The sequence below is a fragment of the Pristis pectinata genome, chromosome 17, assembly GCF_009764475.1.
Source record: "Pristis pectinata isolate sPriPec2 chromosome 17, sPriPec2.1.pri, whole genome shotgun sequence".
Lineage (NCBI taxonomy): Eukaryota > Metazoa > Chordata > Chondrichthyes > Rhinopristiformes > Pristidae > Pristis > Pristis pectinata.
Window position 1 is genome coordinate 35,062,599 of NC_067421.1, and position 20,558 is coordinate 35,083,156.

The 20,558-nt window shown below is 45.8% G+C and overlaps 1 protein-coding gene across 1 annotated transcript; it reads right to left on the reverse strand.

The window, feature by feature from the left end:
• Positions 1-1,072: 1,072 nt before the first annotated feature.
• cryba4 (crystallin, beta A4) lies at positions 1,073-13,114 on the reverse strand. Its single transcript, XM_052031809.1, has 5 exons — positions 13,079-13,114; positions 10,525-10,643; positions 5,343-5,484; positions 4,273-4,415; positions 1,073-1,220 (listed from the first exon to the last, which is right to left on the reverse strand). The coding sequence occupies exons 1-5, from the start codon at positions 13,112-13,114 to the stop codon at positions 1,073-1,075; spliced, it is 588 nt and encodes a 195-aa protein (XP_051887769.1).
• Positions 13,115-20,558: the final 7,444 nt, after the last annotated feature.

The following is a 20,558-nucleotide window of genomic DNA, read 5'->3' on the forward strand; positions in this document are numbered from 1 at the left end:
TGGGCACCAGAGTCTCAGCTGAGGTTGCGGGTGAGTCTTGAATCCCAAGTTATTCCATGATTGATCATTAAGGATAGAAAGGCGTGTGTTTCTGTAGCATGTTGCCCAGCCTCTGTACATCGCAAAGCATTTGACAGACAAGTGTGGTCACTGTTGTGATGTGGGAAGTGTGGCAGTTCATTGCGCACAGGAAGCTCCCACAAATAGCAGTGTGAAGACCGGTCAATATTTTTTTGGTGATGTCGATTGTGGTGTAAATAACAGGAGCAGGACACCAGTGATAACTCCAGTGTTTTTCCCTGAAACAGTGGCATGGGGCCTTTCAAATGGAGGCAGCGGACGGGGCCTTGGATTTAAACTCCTTGTCTGAAAGATGGCACTTCCGACAATGCAGCACCCCCTCAGCGCTGCACTGGAGTGTCAGCTGAGATCATTTGATGCAGATACCTCACAGTCCCACATCTTCCAAACTGAGAGGTGAGTGCGTGACCTGCTGCACCACAAGCAAGCGTAACCAAACACTTGGGGTATTCCATGGGGGTACGAGGCGGGTATGCTCACGGGACTGGTAATCTAGAGGCTTGAACTCAAAATCCGGGCTGTGTGAGTTCAAACTCCAATTCGCAAATTATAGTTCGGACTCTTTGTTCAAAACAAAAAGTAGCCCTGAAGCTAGCAGACAAGGACCCAACCGTTGCCTTCAGTGGGAGGGACACAAGCGAGTGTCTCAGAAGTGAAGAGGCAGCCATGTTTCGGGGGGCAAGGTTCACCACCACTGCCATTGTTGACGTCTTCTCAGGAGAGCTACCTGTGGGCGATAAGCACCAGCCTTGGTGTTTACTGCCAAGTCGGGATTGCGCAGTTTGTAAGTGCCCCTTGAGAGGGTAAATGGGACAAAGCCGACACACTGGCGCTTGGAGCCACGCGGTGTTGGAGTCTGGAACTTGGCCATGTTTGGTTTGGACATTGCTTCAATAAGACCAGATGCTTTTAACAAAGAAGGAAACTTTATTTGCTTTGTTATTTCCCAATTGCTTTGAAGGTTAAAACAGGCACGACCAGCCGCGTCTCTCTACTGTTGGATCCTGCGGATGGATTGGATTTGGAAGGTCTGTGCATGGGAGCCCCACTCCCGCCAGTGCTTGTATTCTCCACAGTGACGGTCACACTCCATGATGAACTGGTAGCCACGGTAACCAGGGTACTGGTAGCACACCCACCTAAAAAGGAAGGTAAGCAAAAGTTGTTACTGGAGGCCGAGCACCTTTAATCTCTGCATCCAATTGTTTCTGTGGCATTGATTCAAACTTACTTTGACAGACGGTGCACCATGGGAACCTGTTGTATTTTTGCGTGGGATAGCATTGCATGGACTTCTCAATGTACCTGGGAGCCTAACTGTTTATAAGAGCATAAGACATAGGAGCAGAATTGGGCCATTCGGCCCATCATGTCTGCTCCACCGTTCAATCATGGCTTTTTTTAAAATCAACCCCACTCTCCCGTCATCTCTCCGTAACCCTTAACCTCTTTACCACTCAAGAACTTATCAACCCATGCCTTAAATACACCCAATGACTTGGTCTCCACAGTCCTCTGTGGCAACGATTTCCACAGATTCTCCACCCTCTGGCTGAAGAGATTCCTCCTCATCTCAGTTCTAAAGGGATGTCCCTTCATTCTGAGGCTGTGCCCTCGGATCCTAGACTCTCCCACTAATGGAAACATCCTCTCCACATTCACTCTATCCAGGCCCTTCAGTATTCTGTGTTTAGCTGACTCTGAAACCTTCTCAGTCCAGCTCAAACGAGTTGCGATCAGCGTGCACCTGGGTGGGCTTCGGAAGGTGGACTTCTCCGGGTGGGCCTTCAAAGGTGGGCTTCGGAAGGTGGGCCTCTGAAGGTGGGTCTCCGTCTGGGCCTTGGAAGGTGGGCATCAGGGTATAGGGAAGACGGACTTCATGCGCACTTTCAAAGGTGGTTCTCTCTGCCTGCAGTGACTCAGTCCCTGGAACCTTCGTGGATTTCATACATCACCATAGTGTCTGTATTGTATCCAAGAGTTCCTAGGTAGGGTCTTGCAGCCAGGCTGCCTGCAGATGAATCTCAGCAGTGGAAAGATGATGTACCACCCGCACCCTTCATTGTGCCATAGTTAAAATAAAATTAAAAAAACATGTAAAGTGAATAACTACTATTGTACCTCAAGTGTACAGAGGTTCACCCACCACTGACACCAAAGCAGGCCCTTTAAAGACCTCTGCCCAGCAGAGGTCGACACTATTCCATTCTTTACCACACCAGCCATTCTACTGGCTTTCCAAAGTGGAATCATTCCTGGTCATCTGCACAGTGGGGACATAACTAAGATCATCTTGATTCATGCTCACATTACAACCAGCAGAGAAAAGGCCAGCATACCCTCAGCCTGGGCTATCCTCATTGTACCATCAAGATCCAATAGGCCATCACGATGGGGTATAAACTCGATTAGATATTTATGTCTAAGGCACTAGGGATCTGAGGCATGTTGGCAAGCTGATCCAAAATTGGCTTGGTGATAGGAGGAGATCAGTGGTTTTCCGATTGGAAATCTGTAACAATGGGTGTACCACTGGGATCGGTGCTGGGACCTTTGTTGTTTGTAATATAGACTTGAATGATTGGGATGAGAATGTATGTGGTCTGATTAGTAAGTTTGCAGACGGCATGAAAATTGGTGGAGTTGTAGATAGTGAAGAAGGTTGTCTAAGGATACAGAGGGGCATAGATCAGCTGGAAAGTTGGGTGGAGTGGTGGCAGGTGGAACTTAATCCAGACAACTGTGAGGTAATGCACTTTGGAAAATCAAATGCTGGTGGGATATATAGAGTAAATGACAAGGACCTTGGGAGTCACAAGAAATTCTGCAGATGCTGCAATCTGGAGCAATACACAAAAAGTGCTGGAGGAACTCAGCAGGTCAGGCAGCATCCATGGAGGGAAATAAACAGTCGATGTTTTGGGCTGAGACCCTTCATCAGGACTGGAAAGGAAGAGGGCAGAAGCCGGAATAAGAAGGTGGGGGGAGGGGGAGGAGCACACGCAGGCAGGGGATAGGTGAGTTCAGGGGATAGGCGAATCCAGGTGAGAGGGGTAAGGTAGGTGGGTGGGGGAGGTTGGGGGAGATGTAATAAGCTGAGAGGTGACAGGTAGAAGAGGCAAAGGGCTGAAGAAGAAGGAATCCGGTAGGAGAGGGCAGTGGACCATGGAATAAAGGATGAAGGAGGGGAGGGGAGGAGAGGAGAATTAGGAGTGTTGATATAAAGTGGGACTTTGGGGTACAAGTCCATGAGCTATTGAAAGTGGTGTCACAGGGGGATCAGATAATGAATAAAGCATTTGGTATGCTTGCCTTCATAGACCAAGGCATTGAGTGTAAGAGTTGGGCGTCAAGTGGCGGGTGTACAAAATATTGGTTAGACCGCACGTAGAGTGTTGTCTTCAGTTCCAGTCATGTCGCTACTGGAAGGATGTGGTAGCGATAGAGGGAGATTTACCAGGATGTTGCCTGAAATGGAGTGTAGTCGTTATAAGGAGAGATTGGACAGGCTGGGTCTATTCTCACTGGATCGTAGGAGGCTGAGGGGCGACCTTGCAGTGGTTTATTACATTATGAGGGGCATAGAAAGTCAGAGTCTTTTTCCCAGGGCAGGAGAGTCTAGAACTAGAGCACACAGGTTTAAGGTGAGAGGGAAGAAATTTAAAGGAGATCTGAGGGGTAAGGTTTTCACACAGAGGGTGGTAGTTATCTGGAAAAAGCTGCCAGAGGAGGTGGTAGAGGGAGGTTCAATTACAATATTTAAAGGGTGTTTGAACAGATACTTGGATAGGAAAGGCTTAGAGGGATATGGGCTTAATGTGGGCAAATGGGATTTGTGTAGACAGGTATCACAACAGCATGTTCGAGGTGGGTCAAAAGGGCACGGTTCTGTTCTGTATGATTTAATGACTTTAAAAACTCTGAGGGAGTCGGAGAAGTGAACAGAGGAGCAGGGTGGTGATGAGAATAATTGAGTTGCTCTTTTGAAGGGCTGGCAAAGGAAAGGTGGGCCAGGTGGCCTCCTTTTGTATCATTCCACAAGGAAGAAAACAGGATACATCAGTTTGTGTAGGAGTCAAGCTTTGGGACATAAGCGTTAGGGTTTGATACTTTGATGGAAGTTTAGTCTACCAGAGGAACAAGCTTGGGCCAAAACGCTTTTCTTGTGTTGTAGCCCGGAGGAACACTTACGCGCCAGAGTGGACACGGAAGGATCCGACTTCATTGTTGCACCAACCCATGGCCTGTAGAGAAGGGTAGTCGTCGCTCAGCTCCCCCTTCCTGCCCAGGAAGTTCTCCCTCTCAAACATGGTCATCCTGCATTCACGGTGATTCTGCAGAAGGGAGAGACCGCACCAACTCTTCAGGTAATTCCTTTCTGACAGACTAAAAGCAGCTTTTTCATCTGGGGCAGGAAGAAAGTGGCCCAGTTTTTTCACCACCTCTGTTCCCATTCCCACTGCTTGTGTAAGAGTCTAGGTACCAAGACATAGGCTTTTGCTTGCAGATGACATAAACTAAGCAGGAATGTCGATGTTCAGTGTTCAGGATGTGCCTGAGCCTCATCACATTTGTGACTGCAAGAAACTGCAGAGAAATGTAGACACAGTTCAGCACATCACACAAACCAGCCTCCCCTCCATCTGTCTGTACTTCTTGCTGCCTCGGTAAAGCAGTCAGCATAATCAAAGACTCTACCCACCCTGGATGTTCTCTCTTCTCTCCCCTCCCATCAGGCAGAAGATACAAAAGCCTGAAAGCACATACCACCAGGCTCAAGGCCAGCCTCTATCCCACTGTTATAAGGCTACTGAACGGTCCCTGTGTACGATAAGATGGACTCTTGACCTCACAATCTCTCGTTATGACCCTGCACCTTATTGTCTCCCTGCACTGCACTTTCTTTGTAACTGTTACACTTTATTCTGCATCCTGTATTGTTTTACCTTGTACTACCTCGATGCACTGTGTAATGAATTGATCTGTATGAACAGTATGCAAGACAAGTTTTTCACTGTACCTCAATACAGGTGACAATAATAAACCAATTCCAAATTCCCTTCATTATATCCTCCAACAACTCCTCCAACTCCCTATGCATTTAACTGGCTCTGCCTGCAATCCCGTCTGTAGGAGTCCTTGTGGCAGCAAGAACCCTGCCTGGGTAAAGAAGTCCCTTCTGGACCAGATGCCTGTGTGCACAGCAATGTGGTGGGCTCGCGGCCCTGGCTTTAGTCAGTCACACTTGTGGAAATACTTACAGCGCAGGCGATCGGTCGGAAAGAGGTCAGCCTCTCGGTGTGGTAGGAATTGCTGCCACTCCAGCTCTCCCAGCGTGGATACTCGCCTCTCTCCAGGACGAACTGTTGACCCTGGAAGCCCGAGTGTTCATAACCCGCCCAGCTGTGGAGGAAGCATAGGACAATCAAAGAGGCTTCAAGGTGGTGCAGTGATTGCTCAAAGAATCTCAGGTCAGTGTCGATCACCCTCAGTGAGTCAGGGCTTGGATCAGGATTCTGACTGAGGGAGATGAGTGACTGTAAGTGACCAAGAGGCAGGCTCGGTAGTGTAGCGGTTAACGTAACGCTATTACAGCTCCAGTGACCCAGGTTCAATTCCAGCCGCTGTTTGTAAGGAGTTTGTACGTTCTCCCCCGTGTCTGTGTGGGTTTCCTCTGGTTTCCTCCCACATTCCAAAGACGTACGGGCTAGGAAGTTGTGGGCGTGCTATGTTGGCGCCGGAAGCGTGGTGACACTTGCGGGCTGCCCCCAGAACACTCTACGCAAAAGATGTATTTCACTGTGGGTTTTGATGTACACGTCACTAATAAAGAAATCTTATCTTATAAGTTCAGCATGGCAATCGGTCAGGATGGGTGGTCTCAGCTTTTGGGTATTCCATTGGCACTGTACCACTAAAACAAAGTAAGCACATCATAGCCTTCAGAATTCATTGTGGTTCAACACTTATAGAGAATGATTCTGCTTTTAAGCTTTCTCTGGACACACCTTTTCTTACCCCATTGCCGCTCTGTTTCACCTGCACCGTCGTGTCTTGACATTTTGCCTCTCCTTCCCTCTAACCCAGCACAGCCCTTCTCTTTTGTTTTCTCCTCTCTTTTCCCTTTTCTCTGCATCTTAAAACTTAGTTACCTCTTAACTCTTCCCAGTTCTTATGGAAGGTCATCAATCTGATATGTTAACTTCTCTCTCCAAAGTACTTCTCTCTGTTTATATTTCCAAATCTGTGTTCTTTTCTGTGCTATCGAAGTATGTTGCAACATCCTCCTTTGTCTCTGTATTCCCATTTGTTTCCATGAGTCAGATTCCTGCCAGAGGGTATGATATTTAAGGAATTTTCCCAGGCCAGAGCTGAACCTCTAGTATGGTTCAGAAGGAGAGATGCTTTGGATGAGAGATTACATGGAATTCCCACTTGCTTGGTCCCGAGTTTTGGGTGGATACTAAAATCTCCATTGCACAATTGATGGAGAGCAGGAAATTCTCTGGGAATCTTGGACAACGTTCCTCCCTCAACCAGCAATCCAAGTAGATCATTTTGCTTGAACCTTCTTACTAATCTCACATTTTCTTCCTATAACCTAGAGACTCTGAAGGCCAATCCTGGTGTCATAGATTCTTAAGTCAACTATACAGCACGGAACACAGGCCCTTCAGCCCAACTCGTCCATACCGACCAAGTTAACTAACTTAACCAGTGTCACCTGCCTGCATTTGGCCCCTAACCTTCCAAACCTTTTCCTGTAACAGTCCAAATGTCTTTTAAATGTTGTGATAACAAATTACTCGATCTGTCTGATTTTTTGCAATTATAATTGTTGGTCGAGGAGTGTGTTCTTCTGCGGAAGTATTGTTAGGAGTTTTCAGTAAAGCAAGGAAAGGACGTACTTAACTGGAGCTGAGGCCCATACTGGGAGCCCATCCAGTGAACCTACACAACTATGGGCTCCGACTAAAGAGAGGGGCAGAGAATGCAGAGGTGTTTGTGAAGTGAATTGGAGCTCAGTTCAGCTGCTAAGATGGAGTGTAAGGTGAGGTATACACAAGGAGCCAAATGGGAGGGATGGAGAACTTTAGGACTTCTAGGTATAGAGGGAGGACTGGGGATGTTGAAGGATTTAATTGTGAGTTTGGGAACTTTAAATTAAGGGCATTGAACATGGGGAACAAGTGAAGTGAAGGGGGGTGGCTGAATGGAACATCGCGGGGGGGGGGTTGATAGAAATGATCAGTTTGCAGAGTGTGAAAGGTTTGCAAAGCTTGGAGGCTGTCAGGCTGGTAGTGAGGGAGCCAGCTCTGCCAACCTGCTGGCTGGCGTTGGGTGCAGTGTGAATCCTGGGGTGGGTGGGGGGGTCTTTATCTCCCTGGGCTGATCCAGAGACTGTTCTGAAGTGTCTGGGACCTCGGTAATTTCCATAAATTACAGGTCAGACCCAGAAAGTCTCAGATGCAGGACAGTTTTTGAAGCAAGCAAATTAAAAAAAAATAACAGGAGGCCATTCTGTCCCTTGGGTCTGTCCTGGCATTCAATGAGTCATGGCTGATCTGAGCCCAAGCCCCAGTAACCACCATTTCCCCATATCCCTCAATATCTTTGATCGACAACAATCTATCCAACTCAGATTTAAAATTAGCAGTCAAGTCAGTATCAGTTCAGATTTCTGCATCCCCTGTGTGCAGATGCTTTCCTCAACCATGCATGGTCTATCAGGCTGATGAACAAATAGCTGTGATTTTATCAATGTTGCCATCACGTTAATCAAGGTAGCCTCGCTGAGAGTCGTGTACAGAGCTGGTTGCCTTGACACCACCTGATGTAGCTGTGTTGACAGGTGTTAACAATGCAGATGCCGGCTCCTGAGAGCCACCTGTATTTTCCAGCTAACTGCCCAAGCTGATCCTCTCCTGATTCACTGTCTGTGTGAGTTGTGGCCAGCATCTGGGGAAATTCTTCGGGCAGAGAACATAATAAGCCATCAAACACAATTGTTATGCAGCTTCTGCTTTATCAAAATGTGGGTGACATTATATTACAGCACAGCGTCCCTGAAAAGTGATGGCTCTGGAACAACCGTGGCCTTCCCAGAGTTGGGATGGCGGCGGTGTTGTTGCACCAGGAATATAAATGGCTCAGAACACAATGAAAGGAACGTGGAAGTTCTCCACGGAGTGAACTCAAGATCTGAAGGTGCTGGGGCTCTGAAATCAAGTACCACTCAAACCAAGGCCCAACTTTCAAAGGTCCCATACTGGGTTTTATGGAGTGATAATATGGGCACTTTACTGAAGGTTCCATGATGTTAGGGAAACTAACAGTTTTTTATATTTTTTATAATAGTTTTTATAAATGTTAGTAATTATTTGGGAACAGGGGGTACCAGGGCATATAAATTAGGGCCAGACGTGTTCGGAGTGGAGGTAGGGAGCACCTCTGCATGCACTGGTCATTGTTAGTTTTAAACAAAGAACAAGACACTGGAGGAACTCAGCAGGTCAGGCAGCCTCTGTGGAGGGAAATGGACAGTCGACGTTTTGGGTCGAGACACTTCATCTGTTCTGACTGGGTCCAGATGAAGGGTCTCGACCCGAAATGTCGATTGTCCATTTCCCTCCATAGATGCTGCTTGACCTGCTGAGTTCCTCCAGCATCTTGTGTGTTGCTCCAGGTTCCAGCATCTGCAGTCTCTTGTGTCTTCATTGTTAGTTTTAAGCCTGAGATTGATAGGTTTTTGGTACAGCACACAGGGAATACCTGAGTGAGTTGGGTCACAGTGCAGCCATGATCTCATTGAATTCAGGGGAGTAATTGGGCTCTCCTCTGCCCTACTTTTGTGCTTACATGTTTCAAAAAATTGTTCATATGATAATCTACCTACAGATTTGATAGGTATAATGAAACGGTAACAAGAAGAGCTCCTGACAGGTGATCGAACATAGGTTAACTTAATTGTTTGGGTGTCCAGTTTAGAAGCCATTGATACCTTCTGCAGCACCTCGGTGAGGTAATATCTTTAGTTATGTAATATTTCAGGAAGAAGCCAAGAGTCTCCTCACAGGTACTAGTTGTGGTGGACCTCGGGGTTGTCCAGACGCTGCCGCTCGTTGGTGCCAGTCCCTGGAGTAAGGATGTTCCTATCTGGTCAAGTACTTCTCCCTCTGCTGAAACGGTGTTGGTAACGGCAGTACAACGCTCTAAGCATTTCATCTGAAGGAGGGACCCTGCTGGAGTTACCGTCCCCTTCCCCATTCTTGCTGATCGCACCTTGCCAGAGGATTGTGTCTTTCCTCACCCTGACCGGGATTGCCCAGGAGCATCAGCTTGACGGGAGTGTCCTTGACTACAGCCCTCCACAAGCCACCCAATCCAGTCTCACCGACGCTGCAGACAAGAGGTTGAAAGGATCATATGTCAACTGCTTGCCCTCCTGTACAATACTAAGACATGGGCTACCCACAGCAAACACCTCAAAGCACCATCAACAATATCTCTGCAAAAATACTTCAAATCAACCAGCAAGTTAAGTGAACCAAGTCAACAGGGTCTCTGGGGCAATGATCCCAACAAGGAGACTCTGGTGAGCAAGCCACATTACTTGCAGGTCCAACATCAGACTCCTGAAACACACATTCTGTTCCATGTTTGGTCACCGTAGGAAATTAGCAGGAGGACAGAGGAAAGGATTTGTCAAAGTCTCGTTGGATAGATGCATCATCCTCAACAATCCCTGGCCCCAGGACAACCCAGAATGGCGAAGGAGCATCATGGATGGCACAGAAAACCTTAAATATTTTTGTCAGGAGGACACAGAAGCCCAACACAAATGGCAAAAGCAATGCGCCACGTCTCAAGCAACCCCTGCCCGCCCAGCCGAGCTCCTTCTACCCCGTCTAGTGGGGCCCACATTGGTCTCATTATCCAGCTCAGAGCCTATAGAGGTGGAGTGAAGCAAGTCAGCCTCAAACCCGCGGCACCTTATTGCACTGCACTTTCTCTGTAGCTGTGACACTTTACTCTGTACTGTTATTGTTTTTACCTGTACTACATCAATGCACTCTCTACTAACCCAATGTAACTGCACTGTGTAATGAATTGACCTGTACGATCGGTATGCAAGACAAGTTTTTCACTGTACCTCGGTACAAGTGACAATAATAAACCAATAGCGATAGCAGAAGAGGAAAATCGAAGGTCCCATGGACAACACAAATGATAACTCTTCTCAGACAACGCGTCACGAAGGACCTGACAAGCCCCAACTGACAGGACTGGCAACACGTGTACAGTGTCTGGACAACCCTGAGGTCCACCACAACTAGTACCTGTGAGGAGACTCTTGTCTTCTTTATGAGATATTATACATAACTAAAGGTATTACCTGACCGAGGTGGATGGATCCAGTTTTCCGGAGGCTCAGATACTCACGCTCCACTTTCCACCTTCATCGAGCGCACGGTTTCAAATCCACACTCCATGGTATTGTAGCATTCTGCTGTGAATTCATGCCGGCGGCCCTGGAAGCACTCCTCATCCCAAATAATGATCTGCGGGAGAGTGAAAGCCCTGTAAGACCATTCTTTGCTGACTGCTGCTCTGCAGTGTGCAAGAGTGAAGGGTGGTGTTGGCAGGACAGTGGCAGAGACGGTGTGTGGGAATTTGCAAAACCGAGCGACTGGCTGGCTCTCAGAGGGAGCACCTTTGCACTTCGCGGCTTAAGGCAGATCACCGGCATCCTCTAGAGGGTAACTAGAGCGCAGAATATAGAACAGTACAGCACAGGAACAGGCCCTTCGGCCCACGATGCCAATTTAAGCTGCACACCTGCCTGCACATTAAGATTGTGAATTAAATGCTGGCCATGCCAGCAAGGTCCAAGAAATGAATAAATAATAATAAATAAAATTAGAAGCCGATCACATTTTTGTGGGCTTGAGGTCGCATATGGAGGATAAGAACAGCAGATTTCTTTCCCCGAAGGACATGAGTGAACTGGATATTTATTCTTGACAATCCAGCAATTTCACGGTCACCATTACTAATGAAGAATTTCTGTTACTGATTATTTAATTAACTTAAATTAAATTCCTCAGTTGCCATGGCAAGGTTTTAAATCCAGATCATTATCAAGGTCTCTGCATTACCCAGTCCAGTAACCCAACTCCTGCACTAGTTCAAACCCTTTCATGAATTCTATTGCAGGAAAAATAGTAACAAATGAGCTTTTTACATCAGTGGGGGATTCAGAAATTTCAAAGTGGAAGATCCTCGGAGACTGACTGGAAAGAAATGTGCCGTAATCATTTAACGCTACTTTTATATGTGTGAGCACATGCTGACGTGGGAGCCACAGAGGACTGTGATGAGTAGGGCCTGTTTCTCTTGCATGCCTTCCTCACTTTGGACTGCAGTGTGTTGTGTGGGTCTCAGGTGATGTGGCCATCATGCCAAACCTGGCGCAGAATGAAAAATAAAATAAAGCAGCTTTAAGAAACAACAACAGAAGCAAAATGCTTTTCCACAAGAAAGTTGTTCCATCGTTATCCGCACAGTGGGTAGGCTGACTTGAAAATTAAACAAAGAATTATGTTGCGAGACTCCATGTAACTGCAAGGGGCTGAGTAAAGCTCACACCATGGAAATCCTACAGAGCCATCGCATCAGACAGCATCATGCTTAATGAAAGCTGTCACAAGGATTCCAAAATGATCTTTAAAGATTGTATTATTGCAGGATATGTCCAATAAACCATTATAGAAAATGTACTCTGAGTGAAAACACATTTACTGTGACATGCCATTAGGTTTAGTTACTTTAAGCAATTCATTTTCTTTGCTACATATTATTTACCTCTGAATTCCAGCTGCCTGCATTTAAATTTCATTATGTGACTGTCATTAAAGATTCAGCTGATGCTAATGCTAAACTGGGAGCTTAAAAGAAACATTCAGCTGAGTCTGTGTTTGTCTACTGACAGGGGCTGTCTTTTCCAACAACACTTTGGGTCAGCGGAGGAAGAGGATGGCATGTTGGATGCTAACAAGAAGGATGTCTTATCGGAATTCATGGAAGCAGAATGAAAGTAATGCATGAGGAATAGCACTGAATCATGGTAAGCTCCCAGGACCAGATGGTTTCCATGGCTGCCGGCAGATACGAGGCAGATACGATAGGGTCTTTTAAGAGACTTATGGATAGGTACATGGAGTTTAGAAAAATAGAGGGCTATGGGTAAGCCTAGTAATTTCTAAGGTTAGGACATGTTCGGCACAACTTTGTGGGCCGAAGGGCCTGTAATGTGCTGTATGTTTTCTATGTTCTATGTCCTAAGGTCCCTTGATCCAAGAGTTATTCATATAGATTGAAATATTGTGCACATTGACCATAAGAACACAGGGGAGGGAAGTCCAGAGAATTATACATAGGTTAGCCTAACATCTGCTGTAAGGGAATTACTAGAGGCTATAATTAAGCATAGAGTACCTGAAAATTCTGAGTCAGGGTCTGATGAACCCAACTGAATATCTTGATGATGTGACTAAAGTAACTAAACATGATGGCACGTCACAGTAAATGTGCTTTCACTCAGAGTACATTCTCTATAATGGTTTATTACTCTACAGCTGTTACTTATGGTGCTTTGGGATGCCCTGAAGAGGGGTAAAATGCAAGGGCTTTTTATTGGTGCAGTGTTCAGCCTGGGTGTTGTTCTCTGTTACCTGCAGGTCGGTGTGTGCACACTGATTGTCACCAGGATGAAGTAACCCTGATGGAAACTCTGTAAACTTTCATAGTTTGGTTGCCAGGAACGCGAGCTGGCTTGATTTGAGATCCCAGAGAATGTACATTTGGATTGTCATTGGATGCATGGGACTTGAAACTGATATAGAAGGAGTTTGAAACAATGAGTACCATCAGCAGTGCTGAAACAATCACATCCTGGTCAAAAATAGTCTGTATAATCAATGTTCTGTCTACTTACCTTCCAGTGGCTGGAGAGTTTAGTGCAATGAGACATCCTGAAGTTAGTCTGTGTTTTAGATTAAGCCTTAGGGATTTAAAAGGAAAGGAAAAAGCATAAACATATTGCTGACAATGTGAAGTTTGTCTCTAGTTGTGTTGCTGATTTTTTTTTCTTTTTTATAGAATTTTACGGCAGAGAAGGTAGTTATCTCTTTGAAAGAGGCATCCAATTATTCCCCCTCATTCTCTCCATTGAGTATTTATCTGTTTCTCTTTTGAAGTTGCTGTTGGATCTGGTGCCTCTTCCCCTTCCACCCACTCCAGACCATTACAGCTTTCACTACCCCTAACAGTGGTTCAATCCATCTGTCCTACATGTTATTTCTCAGGTGTTTTATGTGGCAAGTGGCAGGTTGTTGCTCAGTGCGTGTGTCACCTTGCATCACTCCATGCCTGTGTACACACTCAGCAGAAGCAATTAGACATGGAAGCCCTTCAGTCCTCTGTTATCTCAGGGAGCTGATTCCTGGATCCACAAACATGGGGGTGGTGTGGATGAACCTGACCCACTAAAGAATAATTAAACCCTGAGTGGGAGCAACATGAAACCTTCTGTGAAAGCCTGAAAGCACATACCACCAGGGTGAAGGACATCTTCTATCCCACTGTTATAAGACTATTGAATGGTTCCCTACTATGATAAGATGGACTCTTGACCTCACAATCTACCTTGTTATGACCTTGCACCTTACTGTCTACCTGTACTGCACTTTCTCTGCAGGCACGGTAGTGTATCAGTTAGCATGACACTATCACAGCGCCAGCGACCCAGGTTCAATTCCAGCCACCGTCTGTAAGGAGTTTGCATGTTCTACCAGTGTGTCTGCATGGGTTTCCTCCGGGTGCTCCAGTTTCCTCCCACATTCCAAAGACGCACGGGTTAGGAAGTTGTGGGCGTGCTATGTTGGCACCGGAAGCATGGCGACACTTGTGGGCTGCCCCCAGAACACTCTGCATTTCACTGTGTGTTTCGATGTACATGTGGCTAATAAAGATATCTTATCTTACTGTATTTTGCATTCCGTTTTGTGTACTACCTCAGTGCACTGTGTAATGAATTGATCTGTATGAATGGTATGCAAGACAAGTTTTTCACTGTATCTTGGTACATGTGACAATAATAAACCAATTTACCAATTTACCAAGTCCCCTGCCTTGACCAACATACTTGGATGAGGTGACAAAACACTGTTACAGTCAGAGGTATCACTCCCCCGCTTGATTTGGGACTCTGGTCAGATTGTCAAAGGATGCCTCAGAGATCAAGTGTGGCAGCATTGCCACGTCAGCTGCATTGCAACTTTAGTGGCAACCCAATCTTCTGGGTCAACCTTCCAGCTGTTTTGAAAAAAATCAACCGCTCAGTTGATAAGCCGGGGTAGCAATGAGTCAGAGGGAGTTGAAAGGCCACAAGTTCAATCCCAGGCTTTTGCTGATCTCAGTCAGTGACGCAGACTTTGGCGAGGAAGCAGCCTGGGCAATAACAGTGATATATTTCAAGGTCAGGAGGTTACAAACCCATAAACGAGAAGCCGGAGAAAGCCATTGAGCCCCTTAGGTCTGTTCCATCATTCAGTAGGATTATGGCCAATCTGATTGTAATCTATCTCTTCGTTCCTGTCTCTCTGCAGCAACATTTCTCCCCTTGTTTAAGATATTTTTTAAGATATCTTTATTAGTCACATGTACATCGAAACACACAGTGAAATACATCTTTTTGTGTAGAGTGTTCTGGGGGCAGCCCGCAAGTGTTGCCACGCTTCTGGCGCCAACATAGCACACCCACAACTTCCTAACCCATACGTCTTTGGAATGTGGGAGGAAGCCGGAGCACCCGGAGGAAACCCACACAGTCACGGGGAGAACATACAAACTCCTTACAGACAGTGGCTAGAATCAAACCCGGGTCGCTGGCATTGTAAAGTGTTACGCTAACCGCTACAAGAATCTATCTACCTCTGCCTTACAAATATTCAAAGGTTCTTCTTCCAACTCCCTTTGAGGAAGAGATTTCCAAGGACTCACAGCCTGGTGAGATAAAAAAAATGGACATCCCTTTATTTTTGAACAGTGACCTCTCGTCCTAGATTCTCCCGCAAGAAGAAACATCATTTTCACATCTACCCAGTCAATACCTGTCAGGATTTTATGTTTCAATCAGGTCCCCTCTTGCTCCATTACATTTGAGCAGACATTAGCCTAGCCTGTCCAAACTTTCCTGATGAGACCACCCAGGTATCAGTTTAATAAACATTCTCTGAACTGCTTCCAATGCATTAACCTCCTTCATCGAACGTAGACATAGATCAGTACAGCACTGGACAGGCCATCCGGCCCATGATGTTGTTGCTGATCTTGATGCCAATTTATACTAAATGTCCTCCTCCTGTGTATCATCCACATCCCTCCATTCCCTTCATATTCATGTGTTTATCGAAAAGCCTCTTAAACTCCACCAAACTGCCCGCTTCCACTACTACCCCTGGTAACGCATTCCGGGCACCTACCACTCTCTGCATAAAAAAACTTGCCCCTCACATTGTCTTTAAGCTTCCCCCCTCGAACCTTAAAAGCCTGTCTTCCAGTATTTGACATTTCTACCCTGGGGAAAAGATTCTGACTGTTTACCCTATCTATGCCCCTCACAATTTAAAAAAACTTCTATCAGATCTCCCTTCAGCCTCCGATGGTCTAGGGAGAACAACTCAAGTTTGTCCAACCTTTCCCTATAGCTCATAATCTCTTATCCAGGCAGCATCCTGGTGAACCTCTTCTGAACCCTTTCCGCAGTCTCCACATCCTTCTTATAATGGGGCAACCAGAACTGCACACAGTACTCCAAGTGCGGTCTGACTAAAGTTTCCTCAAATAAGGAGAACAATACTCCCAAGTATTGTACTCAGTTCCTCCTGCAATAAAAGATTACATTCTGTTAGTTTTCCTAATTACTTACAGTACCTGCAAACTAATCGTTCACATGTCATTCACTCTGATACCCAGCTCACCATTTAGATAAGAAGCAATTTTATTTTTCCTGCCAAAATGTACAATTTCAAATTTTCCGCATTATTCTCCATTTGCTGACTCTTTGCCCCCTTCTAAACCTATCCCTTCCCTCACTCAAAGGTAAATGGTTGTGGTTGTTGGAAATCAATACTCCCAGGTGTAGAATATCACTGCAGGAGTGGCATGTGATGTTCATGCCATGAAAGTGCCAAGTAACAATCATTTCCAACAAGAGTAAGTTTAACCCCCAACCATTGATATTCTCTCCATCTTGGAGGATTGGGAATGGTATCCATTGACTAGAAACTCAACTAGACTAGGTGCATAAATATTGTGGATACAAGATAGATTCCTGACTGGATTATCCTGTGATGTGATCCAAATCCCGACAGCTAAATCCTTCCCACCATCTACAAGGAACAAGTCAGGAGTATGTTGGAATTCTATCTCCTTGCCTGGAGCTCCAATTATTCTCCAAATAAAATTGCAACATATATTCCCGAATTTTCGCCCTGTGCTCACAACATCAGAGAATTGCTTGCATAAAACTACATAGAAGTTCCAGGCCATTTGGCCCAACAGCTCAGTTCTCTTCTTTATGATCCACACAAGGCTGTTTCTAGTGTCCTTCATCACACTCCTACCTTTATCCAGCTCCTCCTTGAATACATCTACGTCATTTGCCTCCACCCACTCCTTGCAGCACCAAGTTCCACATTCCAATCCTTTTTTAGTTAAAGGGGTTGCACATTGGATATATTAGACACTAACTTGGACTCCCCTTCAAGGAGAAACATCTCCATGTCTTCCCCACCAAGCTCCTTCATAATCTTGAAGACCGCTATTAAATCAATTTCTCTTCTAGAGATGAGAACCCCCACCTAATTAGTCTTTCTTGATGATTAAAACCTCTCAGTTCTGGCATCATTCCAGTATATCATTTGTTTATGCATCTACTCCAGTTACTTTATACATCTTCTGTATCGTGGAGACCAGAACACCGAAAAATGCTGCAGCCAAAGTTCTATCCAACATCATCAGCTGCTCCAATGCTCTTAAATCCAAGTAAGACTTTTATTTAGTTCTAATTCCATCAGCCCTTACCTTTAAGTTACTTAGATCCAGTACTTCAGATATACTGCACCCAAGGCTCTGACAGTATCACAATATATTTTCTCACTCACCTTGCTGGACTACAGTGGAACTTACAGCCCTGAGAGCAATGTGTGTTTCCTCTCTGGGTTTTTATAGCAAGCACTTTACATGGACTCATTTGCTGAGATGTGTATTCTTTAAACCCCTAGGTCAGCATGAGGGAGGGGATTTACTGAGAGGTTATTGTATTCACAACAATATATGACAATGTCCCGATCTATAGAGAACAGAGGAAGGCTTGAAGGAAACTGCATGCACATCACATCAGCAAAAATAACTTTGGTATTAACCCTTTGACCCAGGAATGTAACGCATGAGGCCTGCAATCAGAATCCAGCCCCTGAACAACTATTTACACAATCTGGTAATGCCCTGAACATCATAGAGGTCAAATATTGTGAAATGGATTTTCAACTCACCCACACAGGGAAACATCTTCTCTACATCTAGCCCATCAAACCCTTTCATATTTTTCTCTGTCACTCTACTCACAGCCTTGCCTTGCTCAGAGCAAAGAGCCTATTTGTAACTGGTGGTTATTAACTCTTGCCCTTGTTAATCCTTTATACAATGTCATCACTCAACGTTAGTTATGAGTGAACTGTGCTCAGCAGTCCAACTGTGCTGTGCTCGAGAGACACGAGAGGTTGCACATACTGGAATCTGGAGCAACAAACAATCTGCAGGAGAACTCAATGGGTCGGGCAGCATCTGTGGGGGCATCGCCCACAGGTGCTGCTTGACCTGCTGAGTTCCTCCTGCAGATTTTGTTGTGCGACACTTTACCTATATATGAGCTTTGAACCACATTTCTGTGCCGTCACTAAGGTGGTCTGCTTCCACCTCAGGAGCCTCAGCTCACCTGCTGTTGAAACCTTCCTCCCCATCCCTCTTTGTATCCTCTGGACTTCATTTTTCTGATGTGTACTTGTTCAAACTATTCCCCGTAAACTTGAGCTCAATCCAATCTCTGATGACCATGTCCTAACCCATACCAAGAGCTGGTCATTGACTTCAGGAAAGGGGAGATGTACATGCTTCTGTCTACATCAATGGTGCTGAGGTCAAAAGGGTTGAGAGTTTCAAGTTCCTTGGAGTGAACATTGCCAACAGCCTGTCCTGGTCAAACCATGTAGATGCCATGGCCAAGAAAGCTCACCAGTGCCTCTACTTCCTCAGGAGGCTAAACAAATTTTACACGTCCCCTTTGACACTCACTAATTTTTATCGATGCACCATAGGAAGCATCTTATCTGGATGCATCATGGCTTGGTACGGCAACTGCTCTGCCTGGGACCACAAGAAGCTGCAGGGAGTTGTGGACACAGCCCAGCACATCACGGAAACCAACCTCCCCTCCATGGGCTCTGTTTACACTTCTCACTGCCTCAGTAAAGCCGCCAGCATAATCAACAACCCCACCCACCTCGGACATTCTCTCTTCTCCCCTCTCCTATCGGGCAGAAGATACAAAAGCCTGAAAGCACATACCACCAGGCTCAAGGACAGCTTCTATCCCACTGTTATAAGACTTTTGAACGGTCCCCTGGTATGATAAGATAGACTCTTGACCTCACAATCTACCTCGTTATGACCTTGCACCTTATTGTCTACCTGCACTGCACTTTCTCTGTAGCTGTGGCACTTCATTCTGCATTCTGCATTGTTTTACCCTGTACTACCTCAATACAATTGATCTGTATGAACGTATGCAAGACAAGCACTGTACCTTGGTACAAGAGACAATAATAAACCAATTCCAATTCCACTCAGAAATGAGGATGACTTATCTCCACTTCAGTTTTATGTTCTTAATGGCTAGTGAGGGCAATGTGGGAACGACATGAGGGGCATAGATAGAGTGAATGCAGTCAGTTTTTTTCCCACGTTTGAGAATCAAGAACTAGAAGGCATAGGTTTAGGGTGAGAGGGGAGAGATTTAATAGGATCTTGAGGGGCAACTTTTTTTATACAGGGGGTGATACAAATATGGAACGAGCTGCCAGAGGAAGTGGTTGAGGCAGGTACAATAACAACTTTTAAAAGACAGTTGGACAGGTACAAGGATAGGAAAGGTTTAGAAGGTTATGGGCCAAACATGGGCAATGGGGACTAGCTTGGATGGGCCATCATGGTTGGCATGGAACATTTGGTCTGAAGGGACTGTTTCCGTGCTGTATGACCTTATGACTCTATAACAGGGCAATAGTGGCTGAGGGGGAGGGATGGGGAGTCTGTGAGATGGTCCATTCTTTCTACCCCTCATGCAGGGCCTCTGTGTGCTCCTGAGGTGTGGCTTCGAGGTTCTCAATACTCTTTCTCCACGTGGTCCAGAGATTCCTAGGAGTCCGTAGGGACATTGCATTCCTTCAAAGAGACCATCCCTGAATCTTTTCCACTGTCCTCTTTGGAACACTTTCTCATGACAGAATTCAGGATACAGTGCGTCCTTGGGGAGTCTGGTACCAGGCATGTGAGTGACGAGGACAGACTGGTGTAGCTGGTTGAATGTAAATAGGGCCTCCGTGCAAGCAATGTTGGCCAGGGGGAGGATCGCCATGACGGGCAGGGGGTACAGAAGCCTGAAGTCCCATACCACCAAGTTCAGGAACAGCTACTTTCCCACAACCATCAGCTTCGTAAACTGACCTCTGCAACCCTAACCCTACCTCAGCAACGGAACACTACGGACCACCTCTTGCACTGCTGTGGACTTGTCTAAGATTGTGTCATTTTTTTTGCACTAACATCTTGCTTTTACACAGCCTTTTTTTTCCCTCTTCACTGTCTTATATAATTTATGTATAATTTATGTATAATGTATTATGTGTGTTGTCTGAGCCTGTGATTCTGCTGCAAGCAAGTTTTTCATTGTACCCTGTACTCACCCGTACTTGTGCACATGACAATAAACTCGACTTGACTTGACATTGGTTTACTGAACCTTCCAGTGAATTTGAAGGATTTTGCAGAGCACTTTCTCAGTGCCTGCTACAGGTAGTCTAGGTCTCGGAAGCATAAAGGACATCAGTGATCACTGCTGCTCGGTAGACCACAAGTTCTTGTCAAGCCATCGCCCTTATTCTCAATGAATAACATTGGCTCCCGATTAATTTTACAAGTTCATTACCCTTCCCTATCTCTGCAAGTAACACTCTGAAGTATCACAATTTCCGACCACTCAGCACTGGCAGCTGTTCCTTCAGCTGCCAAAGACCCAAACTCTGAAGTTCCTCCCCAAATCCCCTGTCCATTTTTTAAAAATGCCCCTTAGCTCC